The sequence below is a fragment of the Hemiscyllium ocellatum genome, chromosome 19 (genome assembly GCF_020745735.1).
Source record: "Hemiscyllium ocellatum isolate sHemOce1 chromosome 19, sHemOce1.pat.X.cur, whole genome shotgun sequence".
Taxonomy (NCBI): Eukaryota; Metazoa; Chordata; class Chondrichthyes; order Orectolobiformes; family Hemiscylliidae; genus Hemiscyllium; species Hemiscyllium ocellatum.
Genome location: NC_083419.1, coordinates 14,433,825 through 14,453,924, shown reverse-complemented (window position 1 = coordinate 14,453,924; position 20,100 = coordinate 14,433,825). Strand labels below are relative to the sequence as shown.

General features: G+C 40.6%; 1 protein-coding gene across 5 annotated transcripts in view; it reads left to right on the top strand.

Annotated features, from left to right (window-relative positions):
• LOC132824868 (plasma membrane calcium-transporting ATPase 1-like) overlaps positions 1-20,100 on the top strand; it is a 109,048-nt gene that overhangs the window by 36,012 nt on the left and 52,936 nt on the right. For all 5 annotated transcript variants that reach the window (XM_060839673.1, XM_060839672.1, XM_060839675.1 and 2 more), the window contains exons 3-5: positions 5,008-5,205; positions 7,115-7,369; positions 11,652-11,777. In XM_060839673.1, the coding sequence (XP_060695656.1) occupies positions 5,008-5,205; positions 7,115-7,369; positions 11,652-11,777 (579 nt within the window). The remainder of the gene's footprint in view (positions 1-5,007; positions 5,206-7,114; positions 7,370-11,651; positions 11,778-20,100) is intronic.

Genomic DNA, 20,100 nt, shown 5'->3' with positions numbered 1-20,100 from the left:
TCTCAGCCACCTTGATTTGAACATCCCACCCTTCATTTTTCCCCTGCAAAAATGCAATCCCATGTTCCCAATCACTCTGCCACCACTATCTGTTCCCAGGGATGAGTGAATCCACTCCATGACACATCTTATGTCAAAGATTGCAATTACCCCTCTCCATGATCAATGCCCTCAACCACATCCTTGTTTCCTCCCCTCCCCTCACAGCAGGGAGTCATTTGGGTTTCCTCTTTGATTTTACTGCACCTGTTTGTGGTGTGGTCTCCTGTAAATCAGAGTTCGAGCATAAACTCTCAAACTGGTTCAGAGAACTTTCTTATGGGCAGTGTTATAGCCAACCCTACTTCCCTAGTTGCCAGCTATTTCAACACCATCTCTTCTGCATCTTCTCTCCCCCCTCCCCCCCCCCCCCCCCCCCCCCCCCCCATGTCTGTCCATCTAGGCTGCAGCCTCCATCAAAAATAAGGCCACACACAAACTGGAGGAAGGACACCTCATCATCTTCTGCTCCACCCTCAAGCATATAGCCTTTAATAAAGTCTCTCCTCATTCTAGGCCTGGCCCAGCCCCACCCCACCACATGCACTTAGCATGACTCAACCTGTCTTCCTTCCCACCTATCTGCTCCACCCCTCCCAGTGTCCAAACAGCCATCACCTACCTGCATTCATCAATCAATCCCACCCACTGCCCCCCTGTCCTGATGAAAGGTTTCAAACTGAAAAGTCAACTCCCTTTCTCCTGCTTGACTTGCTCTGCTTTCTCCTCTCCTTTTTTTTAGTCCAGTCTATAGAACTCCTGCAGTAAGTACTTGCACCTCCCAAAAAAACTTGCTACACAAGATGTACCCTGGTTCAACCAACTGAATTCAACACCCAAAGCACAGACACTAGCACCTACCATTCACTCACTCAGTCCAAAAATCCAAACCCAACTTGGAATTGGATTTTGATCCTGAATGAGCTGCCTCAATATTTTAAGGTAGCCTAATCCTTTACATTTTGCCTTATAAAAGTAAAGTGTTGTGCTCTGGATGGAATGCAGCTGGTGAAACTACACTCTATTAAGCAAAACAATATTTTAAATAAAACCAAAGAGGAATTTAGAATAATTTGACTATTGGCAAACTTGACAGAATAATACAGTATCTATTACTAATCACTAATTTCCTGGTTTATCTGTAAAGCAATATCTTAATGTCCTAACTAAATGATTTTCTATTAAAAGTATATCTTTGTCATTCTGAATTGCATCTACATTAAGCCCATACTTACACTTGAAATCAATCTGAATTTGCTGTACCAGGTCTTACCAGAAGCTTTATAGGTTCTAAGTCATTCTCCTTGATTTTGCACCATCACTGCTTGAGGGTACTTTACTTTGTTACAATTATTGTAAATTTCAGAAAATGGTATTTCTATTTTCAACTCAGTTCAAAAGTATAGGCCACTAATGAATGGTCCACCTTCTACAGGATTCCAAGATTCTTGTTTTAAGTAGTGGCTTTGAGCAGTGTCTCTAGGTACTTCACAAATTTTGGCGAGCTCATTTAACATTACCACCAGTAATAGTCGTCTCAATGACTATTCTTTCCTCTTTCCATGTTCGGACTAATGTTTTGGAATCTGGGATGGTTGCATCTTTCCTTCCACTAGATGCGGTCATCGCTGTGCATCAGTCTGTGGTAGTTCAAATGGGAGAATGAATGTAAAATACTTTGGATTCATGTCATGACTGTGTATATGAATATTACCAACTCTTAAATTGAAAACTACTAGCATGTTGTAGTTGTAGCATGTTGGCTGTGGTTGGGGCAGCATGGTGGCTCTGGTTAGCACTGCTGCCACAAGCATCAGGCATTCTGGTTCAGTTCCACACTCAGTGCAAACTCCAGTTTCCGTTCACGTTGTGCCTGCATAGTTTCCTTTTGGGTGCTCCAGTTTTCTCCCCAAGAACTTTGGGCAGTTGAGCAAGGCTGATCCATCTGTGTCCAGTGATGTGCAGACAGTGGATTTGCTGTGGGGATACTGTTCAGCGGGTCGGTGAGGCCTCTGGATGAATAAAACATTCTGGATCCAAATTGTTTTAAAACTGAATTTACGCAAGTCTGAAAGGTGGTACAGTATCAAAGTTCACTTTATTCCCAATTTGGGATGGCATTCAACTTTTTCATGTGGTTTGTGTAATTTCACTAATTTTCCCCAACCACCATTCCTTTTTTTTGCTATTTGGAGCAAACCATTGGTGTGAAGTTGTGGTAACCTTACTACAGTGTAAACAGCAGTGGCAGCATAGCCAATGAACTTCCTATGACCCCAAACCTAGAAGGCAACTGTACGTGCACCATTAAAGGTGCAGGAGTCGAAGTAGGCTATTCAACCCATTGAATCTGCTTTGCCATTTTAATTGATATGGCTGATCTGATCAACTCCACCTTTGTGCCTTTTTCATAAACCTTGATTCCCCTAATAATAAAATCAAGTATTTAATATATTTAACAAATCTACCTTGACAGCTGACTGTAATAAAGGAATTGCACAGAATTGCTATTTCTAAGTTAATAAATTCCTTATCACTAGAACATGTGACTCCCTTTGATGCCCTTTCCTAGAATAGGAACAGCAGGATTGGAAAATCTCATGTGCCCTTTCAACCTCCCCTGTTCTAGGGTAAATTAACCTCCAGTCTGTCCAATCTCTCAACTGGAACAGTCCATCCCAAGCAACGTCCTGGTCAAACTCCTCTGCAATCTCTCTAGTGCTATTGTGACTCTCCTATAATGTGGATTCCAAATTGCTCTCATACTCTGGCTGGAACCTAACCAACTTTTTTGATCAGTTCCAGCATAACTTCCTGATCTTTATCTCTCAACTCAAGGCAAGTATATCCATGCCTTTTTATAAAGGACCAGTGTACATGCACAAAGGCCTCTCCTTTTGTTCTTCCCAGCATCCTACCATTCACTATAACATTCTCTTAGTCCATCCTGTCCAAGTGCATCAGCCGGTCTCATCCTCTTGTTTCCTTTCCACTTTCTGCTATCCTTAACTGGTTAACCACAGTTGTTTTGATCTTTGTTCTGCCAAAGGAAGCATGTTCTTAAACGTCTGCCTTTTTTTTCCTTAATAGTATTTGCTGTTCCAATCCACCCCTGTCATCTCTACCCATATTTAAGTTCAGCACAGTTGTTTCTGACAAATTCTTCCCCATGCCATGTTATGGTCACTCATTCCAAATGAAATGTTTTACTGTCATTTTATAAGCTTGCCTTATTATACATCACCAGATTAAAAACTTGGATTAACCAAGAATTAGGAAACTTTTTTCTTATGGTTACTTCTGCCATTCTGACTCTCTACATGAAGCCCATGGTGTATTGCCACAAACTTTATAACCTGTAATTATTTGGAAGTATCTTAACTTTGGTTTCTTGTGTATTTTTAAAGTATCATTAGATAAATTCATAATTAGGATTTCTTGTGCTAAAATGTACCTCTGCTTACGGAGGAAAATTGAATGGAGCATATGTTCCCTTTTTAACAGATGATTCAGTTCCTGCTGCTTAGTGTTGAGGTAGGGAAGCCCTTTTTTTCACTGTATTCAATCCCTGCTGCCAAGCTGTTCTTAACCAATTTCTTCTGATTACCTGCTGACCATCCTCAACAACGAAGGGCAAAGTTTTTTTTCTTGACTGGATGGTTAGCTTTGAATGCCCAAGTTCAAGTCATGAGAAAAGTTAGCTGGTTGTTGGCATTTTCATTAAAAGGAAATGGGATATAAAAGGACACTTTGCTAAAACTACGCAAGGCACTAGTCAGACTAATCGCGCTCCCCTTATCCAAGGATTGATACACTGGATATGGAGGCAGTCTAAAGAAGTTCATTAAGCCAATTCCAGTAATGGAGGGACCCTCAAGTATAGGACTACTGTACTAAACCTGAAATATAGATGAATGAGGGAATCTTCTTGAAAACATAAGATCTTGAGGTAAATGTGGAATGACTTCCCCCTTGAAAAGGTAGGACCAGAGAGCATAATTTGGAATAAAAGTTCTCCATTAAAACTGAGGATTTTCAATTTCTTCTAGTGAATCTGTGGAATTCTTTAAAGCCGAGAACTTGAGGCTGCCTGGCTAAGTATATTCGAGGCTGAGATGGATGGTTTTGTTTAAATTAGTGGGGGCATGAAAGATTGTGGGGCAAAAGCAAGAAAATGAAGTCTAACTATCTCGCTGCAGATTTGATGGGTTAAATGGCCTATTTTTGTTGCTGTGTCTCAAGCCCTTCAGTGAAAGAAACCATCCTTTTGGTTACCATTCCCATCCTAAATTAGAATGGGGCAGTCTAAACCATGCAACAATGTAAATTCTGATGTCACAAATGTAGTGAAACTTAATCACATTGTTTAATATGATTTTGTTTAGTAAATCTTGTGTGGAGAAAGTTTCTTTTGAATCTCTTCCAGCTCCAGTAACTGCCACTGTGCAAATGGGGAGGGATGGAGAATAGTTCATGTTTATAACTCCTTGAATGCAGCACCCTGACTAATTAGAACACCTGTTTAATGGAACTTAACATCCACTCTGGTTTTTTTCATAAGGAGGATTTGAGTCTAGGGATTTCTCATTCTGCTTTTTCTGGATTGTTCCAAAGCATGGCTGCTAAATGCATGTTTGTTTATGCCAAATTTCTTCAGGTTTTTTTAAGAGTAAATCAAATAGTTGGGAGTTTTGGTTCCTCTTCAGCTTGTATCACTCACTTTTAAGCTATTTGTTTACTACATTTAATATTCTACGTTTGTGTAGAACAACAGGTTACTCTACGCATGCCAAAATTGAAATGGGCTTATCAGACTCCATGTTAAGAAGCATGTAGGTTATACTAAAGTCAGAATTTGACCATATGTGGCAAATATATTGGAACTTTTTTCCAACTGTTTAAAAATTCACAACTCTTGACTGGAAGCTTTAATTTGGAATAACTAACTGAAATGTTTTGTCTCTGCAGGATTATCTGGAAATCCAGTGGATCTCGAAAGAAGGCATCATGTTTTTGGAGAGAACTCTATACCCCCCAAAAAAGCAAAAACATTTATTCAGTTAGTATGGGAAGCACTTCAAGATGTTACCTTAATTATTTTAGAGATTGCAGCCCTAATATCACTTGGCCTTTCTTTCTATAAACCTCCAGGGGGAGATGATGAAGGCAAGTATTCCTAATTAATTTGAAATGTTGTGAATACCATGTTAATTATGGCTGCTCTGGAGATGAAATACCTGCACACACCTCTCTAGACTTGTGGTATTCAAAATGAAATATTGTAACTGCCCTAGTTCTAGAAATTGAGCTTTTTTGAAACTTAAGACTAATATGTTGAGGGTCCCTAAATATTTTGAAGGTGGAGATCAATTTTTAGGAAATCTAAAGTTATTTAGGGTATTGGAAGGTGGAATTTGAAACAAAGCAGATTGCTTATTGAACCAGTTTTTTTTTGGTGCATGTGGTCAAGTGACCTTCCTCAGCTTCTATATCATATGTTGGGATGTAAACTTTTAATGTACTAAAATCAGACTTAAAACTCCTGGTCTGAAACAATTGACAGCTTATCAATGCACTATTCCTTCAGACTTTGTATAAGGTGACACTTTCACTTTCTGCATTATACATTATAGCCACAGTAGAGAATTTGCAGAGCTAAACTTGAAAAAAGAACTTAGCTAGTTCTATTGGAAAAGCTAAATGTGGGCTCTAGTGTTAATATATACTTTGCAAATTGTACGCTGGTTATGATCTTAGATTAGATTCCCTGTTGTGTGGAAACAGGCCTTCAGCCCGACAGGTCCACATCAACCCTCCAGAGTATCCCACCCAGATCCATTTCCCCTACCCTATATTTACCCCTGACTGATGCACCTAACATTTAGCATAGCCAATGCACCTGACCTGCACATCTTCTGATTTTTATGGGAAGAAATCTGAGGAAACCCACCCAGATGTGGGGAGAATATGCAGACTCTACAAAGTCACCTGAGGTGGGAATTGAACCTGGGTCGCTGGTGCTATGAATTAGCAGTACTAACATCTGAGCCAAATTGTAGATATTGGCTCTTCTGGAGCCATTTGGGATGTAAAAATCTGCTTCATAGGAAATATTGCTTCAAGCATCTGCAGTGAGAATATCTTAATGTGAACTCGTAGGTCCATAGTTGCACCCTGTAAGACTTTTAGCTACAATTAAATACAAAAATATTTTTGTAATGTAAAATACTTTGGAAATCTGAAATAAGAACAAAATAGTAAAAGATGCTGATCGGACAACATCTGTTCTGACATGCTAATGCTTCTGTCAGGAAAACACTTCACAACTGATTACAGGCTGTCAACCTTAAAACGTTAACCGATTACGGAGTTGCTTCCTGACTTGGTGTTTTATTTGCTTACTGCTTTAACGTGAGCCTGTACATCTTGCTGTAATAGCACACTTGTTGCCACCCCACCCCCAAAGGTAACGACTATAAAAATCTCAACTTTGGTTTTGCCACCAGAAGTTCCAATCTATCGTGAAGCTGAACTTGAGCTCTCAAAGGGACAAAATTTTGACAATTTGAATTGAAGCCTTTGACTGCTTTCTACTTGTCACTTGCAAGTGAGCATGGTAGCTGACCACTTCTCATACCTTTGTTCCAAGCAGGAAAAAAACCATTAGAAATGAGGCCCAGTGTACACTTTTTTTTTCTTTTCAAGCCACTGAGCCTGCTCTTTTTTTTAAGCTAGATCATGGCTGATCTACCTCCTATCATTCCATCTATCCTTTTTTTTAAAAACCTTGAACTCTCTCCAACCCCACCCCCTACACCCCCCACTTCCAGGTAATGGTCCAAAAAGATTGGTTCCTCAATTAGGCTAGTCAATTGTAGCATTGATTTTAATGTAGGTCACCAATGAAAGTTATTTTCTACTAAGCTTGACTAATGCAGTATTTCTGGTCAGTCTGATGCTTGGGTGATGATGCAATTGGACTGGTTGAATCTGATTTTTATAGTACTTGTGAAATCATTCTGCAATTAATATCAAAACATGAGCTAATGTCTTTTATAACCTGTTCTTTCTGCAGTATGTGGTACAGTAACAGGTGGTGAAGATGAAGGTGAATCAGAAGCTGGTTGGATCGAAGGCGTTGCTATTCTTGTTTCAGTTATATGTGTGGTACTAGTTACAGCTTTCAATGACTGGAGTAAAGAGAAACAATTCAGAGGTCTACAAAATCGGATTGAACAAGAGCAGAAATTCACTGTGATAAGAGGTGGCCAGGTTATCCAGATTCCTGTGGCAGAATTGGTGGTTGGTGACATTGCACAAGTTAAATATGGTAATTTTCTACTTTCACCACTTATTCTATAAACTGAACTGGAATCTCAGATTTTAATGACTTCAAGTAAAGATTATTTCACTTTATAAAATATTACAGTTGTGCCAGTGGTAGGGGGCAATGAGTAACTTGTGGGATTGGTGGTGGATTATAAATACACAAATGCAAATTTTCATTGTATCTGGTCAGACAGGATGAGATATCCAGGTCTCTCCCTCAAGCATTGGTCATGTGCTTATTTAGATTTTAGCTTCTAGTTGAGCACTGATCCAAGGAAGAGGCAATGGCATAATGGTATTATTGCTTGGCTGGTAATTAAAGTATCCAGGTTCAAATCTCTCCAAGTCTTTCAGTCTAAAGTCTAATGATGACCACAAACCCTTTGGTTCTCACTTTTTTCAGGGAAGGAAATCTACAGTTGTCAACACTGTAGTTGACTTTGTGTTATCTTCTGAAATGTCATTCACTTATGTGGAACAGGTCATTCAGCTCAGTCCACGTTGACCCTGCCTTTAGTCCATAGAATCTCTCCAAGCATTTCTTTTTATTGTACTTGTATAGCTGCAGCATTTAAAAGGCATTTGGAGGTCACATCCACTTCCTGTGGAAGTTCATTCCACACACAACTGTTTTTGGAAAAACATTGCCACTTGTCTTTATTTTGATCTTTTGTCCTCATTTTTAAAAAAGTCCTGCACCTAAGGAAAAGACACCTGCCATTCACCTTTTAATCTATGTCCCTCATGCTCCAGTACAAAAGATTTGGCATCTTTTTAATTCCAACTATCCATTCTCAGCAACATCCTGGTAAGTCTTTATCCCCTCCAGCTTAATAAAAATCATTCCTCTTGTTTCTTAGTCAAGGTTGGTCACCATTACAGACTGTCTCTAGTGCCATCATTGCACTCTACCAGCAGGACAGACAGATCTAGCATGTAGTAGATATAGGTAGTTGTGCTGCAGAACCTAAAGATTGACTCCGGACTACATGAATTCTCATGTATCTGGTCAAACAAGGGCAGGAAAGCTGCTTGCAGATTACCATGTATCACTCCCCTTTGCCTGACCAATCAGTACTCCATGTTGACCACCACTTGGAAGTATTGAGGGTGACAAGGGCACAATGTATTCTAAGTTGGGATCTTTAATGTCTACCATGAGGAATGGCTCAGCAGCTGTGCTAATCAAGTTTGTCAAGTCTTTAAGGGACAACTACTAGATTTTCGGGGGGTGGGAGGGAGAAGAAAAGTGATTTTAAACCAGCAAAATATTTGACCTCCTCATGACTGATCTTTGCAGTCACATCTGTCCATGACTATGTAAGTGACCACTACCCAATACTTGTGGACATGAAGTACCCTTTTTCATATTGAGAATACCCTCCATGTTAGTGGCACTCCCATGCTGAATGGACTAAATTCACAACAGATAACTGACTAGGCATCCATGAGGCACTACAAATCATCAGAATTGTGTTCAATCTTGATGCCTGTCACATCCCTCACTTTACCATTGCACCAAGCAAGAGATTGTGTATAGATGTACCAAAAGCAGCACCTGGCACACCTTAAAAATGGAATTGTAATGCAGTGGTACTTCTGCAGAGCATAATGCAGCAGGCAATAAATCTAGTAATCCCACAACACCCCTCAACTAATAGTAATCTATTAGTTGAGGGGTGATGGTCAATTAACAAATAACTAAAGACTGAACAAATCCTCCCATCCTCTGGAGGAATCCAGAGCATCTTGAAGTGATACCAGATCTTCAGGCAATTCAGTTTACTCTCTGCAATATGATTTGGCTGAAAGCCATACAGTTGAAGCTTTGGGCCCTGCCAGTATCCCAAGAGTAGTACTTGAGATATGGACTCAAGAGCTCTCTGCACCCTTACCCATTCTAATGCAGTATAGTTGCAACACTGGCATTGACAAACTGGAAAGTGATCAGCTTGGTCTTGTCCACAAAGCAGGACAAATTCAATCTGGCCAATTAATTTAAACACCTGTGCAGTCAGTTGTGAAGCTATGATACTGCTGAACAATCATTTTACAGTACCTGCTCACCAGTGCCTTGTTTGGTTCTGGAATGAAGCATTATCCATCTTTTTGGATCAAGAGTGCAATGAGTCTAATTATCAGGACCCAGATTTCTAGTGAATACAAAGAAAGACCTTCACCCTTGACATTTGACTGGGCCGCAAAGAGCCTTTGTTTATTTGAAGATGGGATTCTGGGAAAGCTCTAGTTGTCTTGCACAAAACCAGATGGTTGTGATAATTGGAGGTTGCTCATAGTAGTCCCTAGACATAGGTGCAGAATTTCCTCCAGGATCGTGTCCCAGGGCCCAGACAGCTTCAGCTGCTTCATCACTCGTCTTGCTTCCATCTTTAAGGTCTGAAGTTAGATCACTTGGTACTGAACAATTTATATTTGTTACCTCGTACCAATTCAAATGCAGCAAGCCCTGAGCAATATTCAGGCAAGGATTGATGGTTGCAAGTATTTTCAATGAGAATCTCCACTTCACATTCAATATCATAACTATTCCTGAATCTCACCATTTTAACAAGTGAATTGCTGTTGAGTAACTAGAATGAGCCATCTACAGTGGCTGCAAAACAAATTGAGGTTGGAATTTCTGTCATGAGTAGCTCACTACCTGACTCATCCTGTCCACCATCTACAGTACATTCCATGTGATTGGATACTTGGTCAGATGACTGCAATTGCACAACATTCTACTTCAAAATCACCCTGAACTTTACTGTCTTGCGACTATTAGACAATAGGTGCAGGAGTAGGCCACTCTGCCCTTTGAGCCTGTACCACCATTCAATATGATCATGGCTCATCGTCCTTAATCAGTATCCTGTTCCTGCCTGATCTCCATAACCCTTGATTCCACAATCCTTGAGCTCTATCTAACTTTTTTTTCTTCTTAAATGAATCCAGAGACACGGCCTCCACTACCCTCTGGGGCAGGGCATTCCACACAGCCACCACTCTCTGGGTGAAGAAAGTGTCTCCTCATCTCTGTCCTAAATGGTCTACCCTGTATTTTTAAGCGGTGTCCCCTGGTTCGGCATTCACCCATTAATGGAAACCTGTTTCCTGCCTCCGGAGTGTCCAATCCTTTAATCTTATGTCTCAATCAGATCCCCTCTCAGTCTTCTAAACTCAAGGGTATACAAGCCCAGTTGCTCCAGTCTTTCAGTGTAAGGTAATCCTGCCATTCCAGGAATTGACCTCATGAACTTACGCTGCACTCCCTCAATAGCCAGAATGTGTCTCCTCAAATTTAGAGACCAGAACTGCACACAGTACTCCAGGTGTGGTCTCACCAGGGCCCTGTACAACTGCAGAAGCACCTCTTTTTTTTTTTTCTTTTTTTTTTTGCTTCTATACTCCATCCCTCTTGTTATGAAGGCCAGCATGCTATTAGCCGCCTTCGCTACCTGCTGTACCTGCATGCTTACCTTCATTGACTGGTGTACAAGAACACCCAGATCTCTGTACTGCCCCTTTACCTAAATTTGATTCTATTTAGGTAGTAATCCACCTTCCTGTTCTTGACACCAAAGTGGATAACCATGCATATTTTATTTATCCACAATAAACTGCATCTGCCATGCATCTGACCACTCACCTAACTTGTCCAGGTCACCCTGTAATCCCCTAACATCCTCATCACATTTTACCCTGCCACCCAGCTTAGTATCATCAAATTTGCTAATGTTATTGCTAATACCATCATCTATATCATTAACATATATTGTAAAAAGCTGCAGTCCCAGTAACTGATCCCTGCAGTACCCCATTGGTCACTACCTGCCATTCTGAAATGAAGCTGTTTATCACTATTGTTTCCTCTCAGCCAACCAACTTTCAATCCAAATTAGTACTTTTGCCCCCAATACTATGCACCCTAATTTTGCTCACTAACCTTCTATGTGGGACTTTATCAAAAGCTTTCTGAAAGTCCAGGTACACTACATCTACTGGATCTCCCTCTTCCATCTTCAGAGTTACATCCTCAAACTCTGAATTGTTAATGTACCGTACACAATGCAAACCAGAAGTTTACGGAGGCTCCTTTTGACAGCATCTTCCATACTCCTCAACCCCATCACCCTGAGTAGTGGGGAAGTGGGTGAATGGGAATGAAAGTTTCCCTCCACTGAATTCTTTGTTACTGGGCCAAAGTGATAGTTGCTAATGGAATTGGCATACCTCTAGTGGTTCAGATTGTGATTAACTTAATATGTGACCTGGTTTTTAAGGTGACCTTCTACCTGCTGACGGTGTGCTTATTCATGGAAATGACCTGAAGATTGATGAAAGTTCCCTGACAGGGGAGTCTGATCATGTGAAAAAAGGCCAAGGAAGAGATCCACTACTTTTGTCTGGTAAGATGCAGCATGAAGGTACTAAACCAACTGTTCTAAGCATGATAGACCACTAACTTTATTTCCCAATTGAGATGTGAAGTTGATTCCAAATCTATCGTGTCTAAACTGCTTCCTGAATGAAGGGTGAATGCAGGCAATTAGTCTCATTTTTTGTGGAAAGATACTACTTGGGTGGGTTGAAAGGTTGGGAAGGAGTAATGAAACCAGAGTCCACCACAGCTTTGGCAGCATGGCTTTAGGCAGATGGTTGGATCTACAACTCCAACTTGCTGGTAGGTATGGTGAAATTGAGAAAAGTACAAAAAGCTAGCTAACAATGCCAATATTGGCAATGGTGGATAGACTGCGTGCACAAATTTTGAGGAAAAATGCTTTGACATTTAAGTGTTAATGGTCCACCAATAAGTGGTGGACAACAAGAAAGCCAAATGTTACAGCTATGGTGGAGGAGTGCAGTCATAGTTAAGCCCCAGAATGCCAGAATTGCACTTTTTTTATAAAATGTTTTCATTAATTCAAATGATCAAGACTTTCCCATTGTCATGAGATTTTTACCAAGTTACTTTTAATTTTGTTTTTTTAACAATGAAAAAGTTCCTAAAATAAGTGGCAGTGATTTAATACCAAAAGTATAATCAGGGAATGAGTATCTCTATCTAAAAGCAGAAATACACTCAACTCAACAGAATCTGCACAGATTTCTTAAAGGAAAATGTCCCTGTTTAATGAAGGTCTGAAAACAAATTTCATGATTTTTTCAGATCATTTATCTTGTTTGCACTAAATTGCATGATCACTATGGACAAATGGAAGATCTTGCAAATGAGGCTTCAGTTTGGATGGAAATCAGTCTGCATCCAAGTTTTTGGATAGTGGTTGTAATTTGGCTATTCAAGTTTTACGAGCAGTCACAATACCGATGTGAAAACTTCCAGGTTCCCATGTGCCTGAAGGGCTCATGCCCGAAACATCGATTCTCCTGCTCTTTTTGGATGCTGCCTGACCTGTGCTTTTCCAGCAACACATTTTCAGCTCCCATGTGCCTCAGCCAAGAGTCTTGCAGCTTTACTGATACCTCTGGTCTTTCTCTTGGAATGTAAAAACCATTCCAACCAGGTGTTTTGAAACTGAATGAAATGGCTTACTGAAATACAAATTGGCGCACTCAAATTTGAGCTTGTTGACAAAACATTATGGAATGCAAGGTACAAAAATTGGGTTAGGTAAAATCACCATAGTCCTCCTGATTATGAAGGTTGTGCTCATTTGGAGATCCAGCTTGTAATGTTTTAAGCTGAGTCACCATGCCTCAGGTGAGGGAAGGAGTTGAGGGGAGAATCCTCCATGATAACCTGAGCCAGTGCAGCAACTGAACCCATGCTGTTGGCATAATGCTGCATTGCAAGCCAGCCATGTGAGCTAACCAACCCCCATAAGACTTGGAAAAGGCACTGACCTAAACTATGGAAGCTTGTAGAATTCTGATAAGATATGAGCTTTTGTGGATGTTGTTTACATGGGAAACTATTAATAGTTTTAAAGCTAGTGTTAAATTTATAAATGTCAATTTCTGCTTTTTAATACATTCTTTATATTGCCTATTTACATTTCTTCCCAATTATATTAAAAGTACCCTTTTGCTTTGTTATGGAGCAACACTTGGGCAATTTGATCTTGCTTATCCATTTCTACAGCAGGTTGTCAGAAATCACCCTTGCCCTTGCCTGGTGTAACACCTGCCCATCTATCACCTTTCTTTGTTATCAAAGGCCCAGAGATGCTTCCCAGGTGAAACAGCACTTCACCTGCATTTTGCACAATGCCCCTGGTCTAGGAACTCCCCACATGTTTGGAACACTACCCACACCCTCCACCACCACCACCAAAACTTTCATTTCCCTGGCCCCCAATGCCTCATCTTCACCATGGACATCCAGTCCTTTAAATGCCTCCATCTGCTATGACTAGGGCCCTCAAGTTTCATCCTCTCCTGGCATCCCCACCAGTACCACTCCGCTGACACTTATTCGTTTAGCTGAACCATTCCTCGCCCTCCATATTTTCTCCTCTTTGAATCTCCCACTTCCTCCAGATGAAAGGGATAGCCATGGGCCCCAACTTTGCCTATCTTTGTTTGTAGAACAGTCCATCTTCAGTTACACTGGCCCCATTCCCAACATCATCCTCCGCTACATTGACTGTGTATTCGCACCACCTTATGCTCCCGCAAGATCAGTTTATCAACTTCAATGCATTCCACCCTGACCTTAGTCCTGGTAAACTTATCTCAGACACCTCCCTCACCTGGACCCCTCCATTTCCATAAACTCTGATTGATACAACACTGACAGCTTCTACAAACCCACTGACTCCCACAGCTACCCGAATTATACCACCTTCCACCCTGCCTCCTGCAAAAATCCTATCCCTTATTCCCAATTCCTCCTTCTGTCACATCTCTCAGGAGGACAATTTCCACTACAGAATACACCAGACGGCCTCCTTCTTAAAGACTGCAATTTTCTCTCCCATGTGGTCGATGCCTCCAGCACATCTCATCCACTTCCAGCACCACCGTTCTCGAGCCTTACCCCTTCAACCGCAACAAGGACAGAAACCCCCGGTCCTCACCTTCTACCCCCACCACCCTCTGAAATGGTGGAGGATGATGTGATGTATACAATCACCTACAAATGGACCCCACCAGAGATATTCCTCCCCATCCTGTCCATCTTTCGTAAAGACCATTCAGTCAGTGACTTTCTTCAGGTCCATGCCCCACCCCCCTTTTTTTTTCTTCCCACCATCTCCAGTCCACTCCATTTTGCTCACAATATGGTCATTATCTATATTGGGGGAAACAAAGTGTAGACAAGTGTACTGCTCTGCAGAACATCTCTGCTGCCTGCCACTTTAACAGCTCCTGTTCCCTTCCCAACATCTGTTTTGGGCTTGCTATAGCACTCCAGTGAAGCTCAGCACAAGCTGGAAGAATAACACTGCAGTTTCTGCTTGGGAATCCTGCAGCCCTCTGGACTTAGTATAGAGTTCAATAATTTTAGGGCCTGAACTCTCCCAATCCATCCCCCTACCCCACGCACCAGACCTTGTTATCATTAGTGTCTGCCATTACACACTACCTATTGTTGGCCTCTAACAATCTGGCTAGGAGGGTAAATAGTGTTATCTACTCCTTTTTGTGTCTCCAACTATTCCCTCTTTTGGGCTCTATCCCCATGTCTCACTTTACTCCCTTACCCTCTTCCCCCTTTCCCCCCCCCAAACTCAATTTTGGATATAAAATGACTTTTTCCTAACTATCCATTCTGAGGAAGGGTCACTTTGGCACACAACGTTAAATGATCTCTCTTCAGATGCTGTCAGACCTGCTGAGCTTTCCCAGCAGCTTCAGTTTTTATTTGATTTACAGTTTTCACTTTTTTTCCACTTTGTTTTCCAAGCTGCTTGAGATTAATCTGTTTTCTGCCAGTGTTAAGGCCCTGCATATCCAGTCGCAGAATGACCACCTCTGAAATAATGCAATCAGCTGAGTCCATGCTGGCTCTCCATAGAGCAATTTAATGATTCCCAGTTCCTTGCCCTTTCCAATAGGCATGCAGTTGAACAGGTGTGGTAAAATCATTCTTGCTGCAACCTTCATCTGTAGATAAATACAATCATCCAACTTCTGGTTTCTAAATTTCTAGTTCATGTACTGAAACAGGTGACAAAACATCTTTTCATTCTCTAGTCAGGAACACACTTGTATCCTTTAATCGGATTTGGCTTGACCCTGTCCATCTTTTTTCTTTATCATCAAAACCACCATTAAGGTGTAGGCAGCACTTGACCAACTTCATTTCATGACTGCATGCAAGTATGTGGAAAACAAAACGCCTTTTTTCTATCCAAGATTATATAGCATCTTGTAGATTCCTGTTGTTTTTGTCCTGTGCTCCTAATTTTCTTCAACATTTCCACCCATCTTCTGGGCACCAAAAGACTTGCAATTTTAACTTATTCTATCAGCAGAGAAAGGGCTGTAAACTGCTAGCAAGCAGTGTTGCAGATTTGTTTTTAACACTGCTTTCAAGTGGCATTTGCTCACCAATGTTCATTTTAGGTGCTGCCAGAAATCATTTGACATTACAGCTTGATCCAAGTCCATCAGATCGCTTTAGTAGTGTTGTGGAGTATGCTTATCGAAGCAGGATGGCTGTCTATTAAATTCAATCCAGGAGCATTTTGTTCCTTGCCCTTATCCAACTCACCTTCTGTTTCTTCAATGAGCTGTCATCCATCACTGGTTTGAAGTGGAGTGCTTGCCTATTCTACAGTTCCATGCACAACTCCTTGGGTAAAGCAGTCCAAGCTGCAGTGTAGCAAGACCTAGATGAGCAAATGACATTTTGACCATACATTTAGCTTGCTTTTGATATTTTGATCCTGGATGATGAACTAATCAAATTCAAGAGATCTGGCTTGATGAATCACTTTTCAGCGTGATGGTTTCATTGTTTGCTTTTCAATGTTCCTGATTTGACTTTTAACAGGGAGTTTTAGAAATTTAATATTAAACCAAATAAATGAGTTTACAACAACACCACATTAAAGATGGTGTTCCTTTTTAAAAATCCTATATCGGGTAAAAATTACTTTAGCACCTGCATTTGCTTAATTTTAACTGGCTTTTGCTCCGGTCTAGAAAATCTGAGCTGCTTCTTGGAGCTTTCATATACTTTTAGCTTAAATGCTCTCTGCTACAAATAACCTCTTCAGGATGTTATCCAAACACCTGGAACTATTAAACTCCTGACCAAGGTGTTTGTTTGCTCTAATCTCTCTCCCATGAAGACTTGTATAAACTTGCCCCGTTTAAACCTTTTTCACCTAATGCGTGTTTCTTGAGTTCAAATGCCTAAAACTTACAGCGTGCTTGCCTTGCTAGTTAAACTCCAAATGGAAACAAAACCTCTAGTTCTAATAAGCTGCCTGTGTGAACTCCTTTTTCAAAAAAAAAAGCTACAATTACCTGTCACTTGATTTTCAGTGTGACTGAAAGATTCAAACTTTAAAGGTTTTAAAAAAAACACTCCCTACACTACACCCTTTGATGGCCTCACTCATTGAACATTCCCAGTTAGTATTAGGAATTACAATTGGTTTGTTATAAATGACTGCACAATTCTGGATTGCTGTTCTGTAACAGTGACTCTCCAATTGACTCCACTCTTTCCACAATGTACAGTGCTTGAATCAGGAGTGTAAAATACTACTGCCAAGGTTGCTACAACATACAAGTGTGGAGGAGCTGGTATTGGGCTAGTTTGGACAAAGTTTAAAAATCACTATCAGGTTATAGTCCAACAAGTTTATTTGAAGCACTAGCATTCAACATGCTGCTTCTTTAGGTGGTTGTGAGGCAGGACCTTAAGAGAATTTATAGCAAAAGATTAATGATACAATGGTACATGAACAAACCTAGATTGTCTTTCATCATTTTAGAATGGATTTGCTGGTTTGGGTTCTTAAATCCCAGATATTTTAAGCCACCCATTCTCTAACTTGTAACAAAAGATGACCTCTGAGCCCAATGCCTTTTTAAAGGTGAGTCAGACCAGTCTTGAGTCAGGTTGGTTCTCTTTCCCAAGTGGAATTTAATGACTTGCTACCTGCACTGACTGCTTGCAGGTTCTCCCCTTTTTTTTTTTGAGCAAAATAGAATGTGTCTGCAAGTAAAATTCTGCAAATACAAATTCACCACCTAAACTGGAGTAAATGCAAGAAACTGAGTGCACGTGTGTGCAAGCTTGGTAAAGTGAGTTGGGGCACATGCCTGTGGGAGGTGTATTTGTACATGAGGGTTTGTGTGCACACGTGTGCTTTGTATGGTGCAGTGGGATCACTTGAGTTGAGGCCATAGCCATGTTTGGCATCCGTGGCGATCAGCCACTCTGCCTGGTTGCTTGTCCCAAAGTCCACCTTGGAGGATGGTTGCCTGAGGCTGAATGTCCCAGATGTTGTCTCCAGCCTGGGAGGGAACACCCCTGCCTGGTGACTGTGTGCAGTGTCCACTCAGTTGTCAAAGCATCTGCTTTGTCTTGCCAGTGTACCATGCCTTGGGACATCCTTGCCTGCAGCCATGACCAACAATGTAGGCTGAGTCACATGTCTACCAGTCATGTAGACACTGGGTGGTGTCACCACGGTTGATGGTAGTATCCATGTTGACACTGACGTATCTTGCAATCATGACAGGGTTGTACAGCGTGGCCTATGTTGTCCTGAAGGCTGGGCAGTTTGCAGCAAGCTGTTTTTAAGGTTTAGTTGTTTAAAGGTCCACTTCTGTCCTTGAAACAACCACATATGTGCACAAGTTTTTATGGGGTGAATTTGTATTTGCAGATGTTTTTTTTTTGCTCAAAAATACAAGCAAGCAGTCAATGCAGGCAGTGAATCTATATAATTCTAAATTCCATTTGAGAAATAGAACCAGCCTGGCTCACCTTTAAGGCATTCTGTCTGAACTGAGTTGTCACCTCTTTGTTAAAACCTTAAACTTTCAAATCGCATTCAACGTAATTTTTGATTTATGTATTAAAGAACCAAAATGAGTGTTAAGGCTTTCATTCTTTCAAATGCAATCTAGGTTTGTTTGTATCCTTGTATCACTGTAATCCTTTGCTATAAATTGTCTTCTGGTCCTGCTTCACAACCACCTGATGAAGCGTGTTCAAAGCTAGTGCTTCCAAATAAATCTGGACTATAATTTAGTGTTATCTTTTTTAAACCATATACAACGCATCATGTCCGGATAGTGCAATCCAGTTGTCTTTTGTACTCCATTCAGAGTACACAATGATTGCAGTATCTCATCAATGAAGTGCAGTGCATCTTGCCCAAGCTGCTTTGGCTCTTTTCAAACTTGTAACCTCTAACTTGAACAAGAACAGCAGTTCTGGGGTAACTGCCTCCTAATTTTCCATGTAGTTACAAGCATCCTGACTTGGAAAACCATTATTCTTTTTGTCACTAGATTAAAAATTCTGACTAACAGCATATAATATCTTAATGGCATTTATAATTATTTAACGTTTCTGGGATAATTGGAAATTAACTACTGTTCCTAGTCTTGCCCCCAAACTGCAATTTCTTTAAACCTATTTATTGAACCTCTTTAAAACCCTCCCAATCTTATTTCACCCTTTCACAATACTGACATGGTTCCCAAATCCTGTGACTTCCTTTAAACTGCTCATGCTGTTAGTTTTGATCACTGCCTCTTTGTGGAAGATACTATTAATGCCCATATTAAGTATTGTGTATAGCTCCAACCTTCTCGATGGTACATGTAATTTCCTTTTTGATCTTGGTAATTCTCACTGACTTGTGGGTCCTATTTTGCAATGCAGCAACTGTACATAGTTTTAAGGTCTAGTAAAATGAAAAGTTATAGTACATCCATAGGTCTGCATGTTTTGAGGAAACAAATTCACTTAGTGCACATTTTTCTGTCCACATTTGGGTGTATTACTCAACTTTTAAAATTTGAGTACAAGTCAGTGGCGCAGTTATAAGTTGGCATCTTGGTGTCTAAGACTAAAAATAGTGGAGTAATAAGGTTATGTTCGGACTATGGCTTCAGCAGTGTTTTGATAGTGTGCGTCGGATGACCATTTGCAGAAATGAAGTTTCAGGGTTTTTATGGGCTGTAGAATTCTGGGGATATCCAAGGCAGCTAAAATTTGTAGCTTTGGTGGATAAGGACGGTTTATCTGCTGCTACTCAGCATAAATACTCTCTTCCCCACTCTAATTTTCAGATTAGGCACTGTCCTTTTCCAAAGGTTGCTACGGAATGGAATATTTGTTGAGAAGACATTTAAAAAATTTTGCATTCTGAATTTAAAAATTTGTAAACAGGATGACCAATGCAGGAGGAAAGGGAGAAGTGAGAATTTAGTTTTGAACTTTGAGCACCAATTGACTTGTAAATGCTGATACGGTTTGAGTTGGTCCTAATCTAGTATGGAGAAAAAGAACCCAGCAAGGAATGCAGATTATTTTCTGAACTGAACCCATCTTTGATCTGGAGCATAAGATGTTGAAAGGTGGTGAAGTTAAAATCATGAAGGATATAGATACAGTAAATAGGTCGGTCTTTCCTAGTTTAGGAAATTTAAGACCAGGGTGAGAGGCTTTTATAAAAATGAGGTGCAAATTTTTTTACGCAAGGCGTTCCTGTGGAAGGAGCTTCCTGAGGAAGCGTTGGATTTGGGCATCACTGCATTGAAGACATTTTGGTGAAGTATATATGAAAA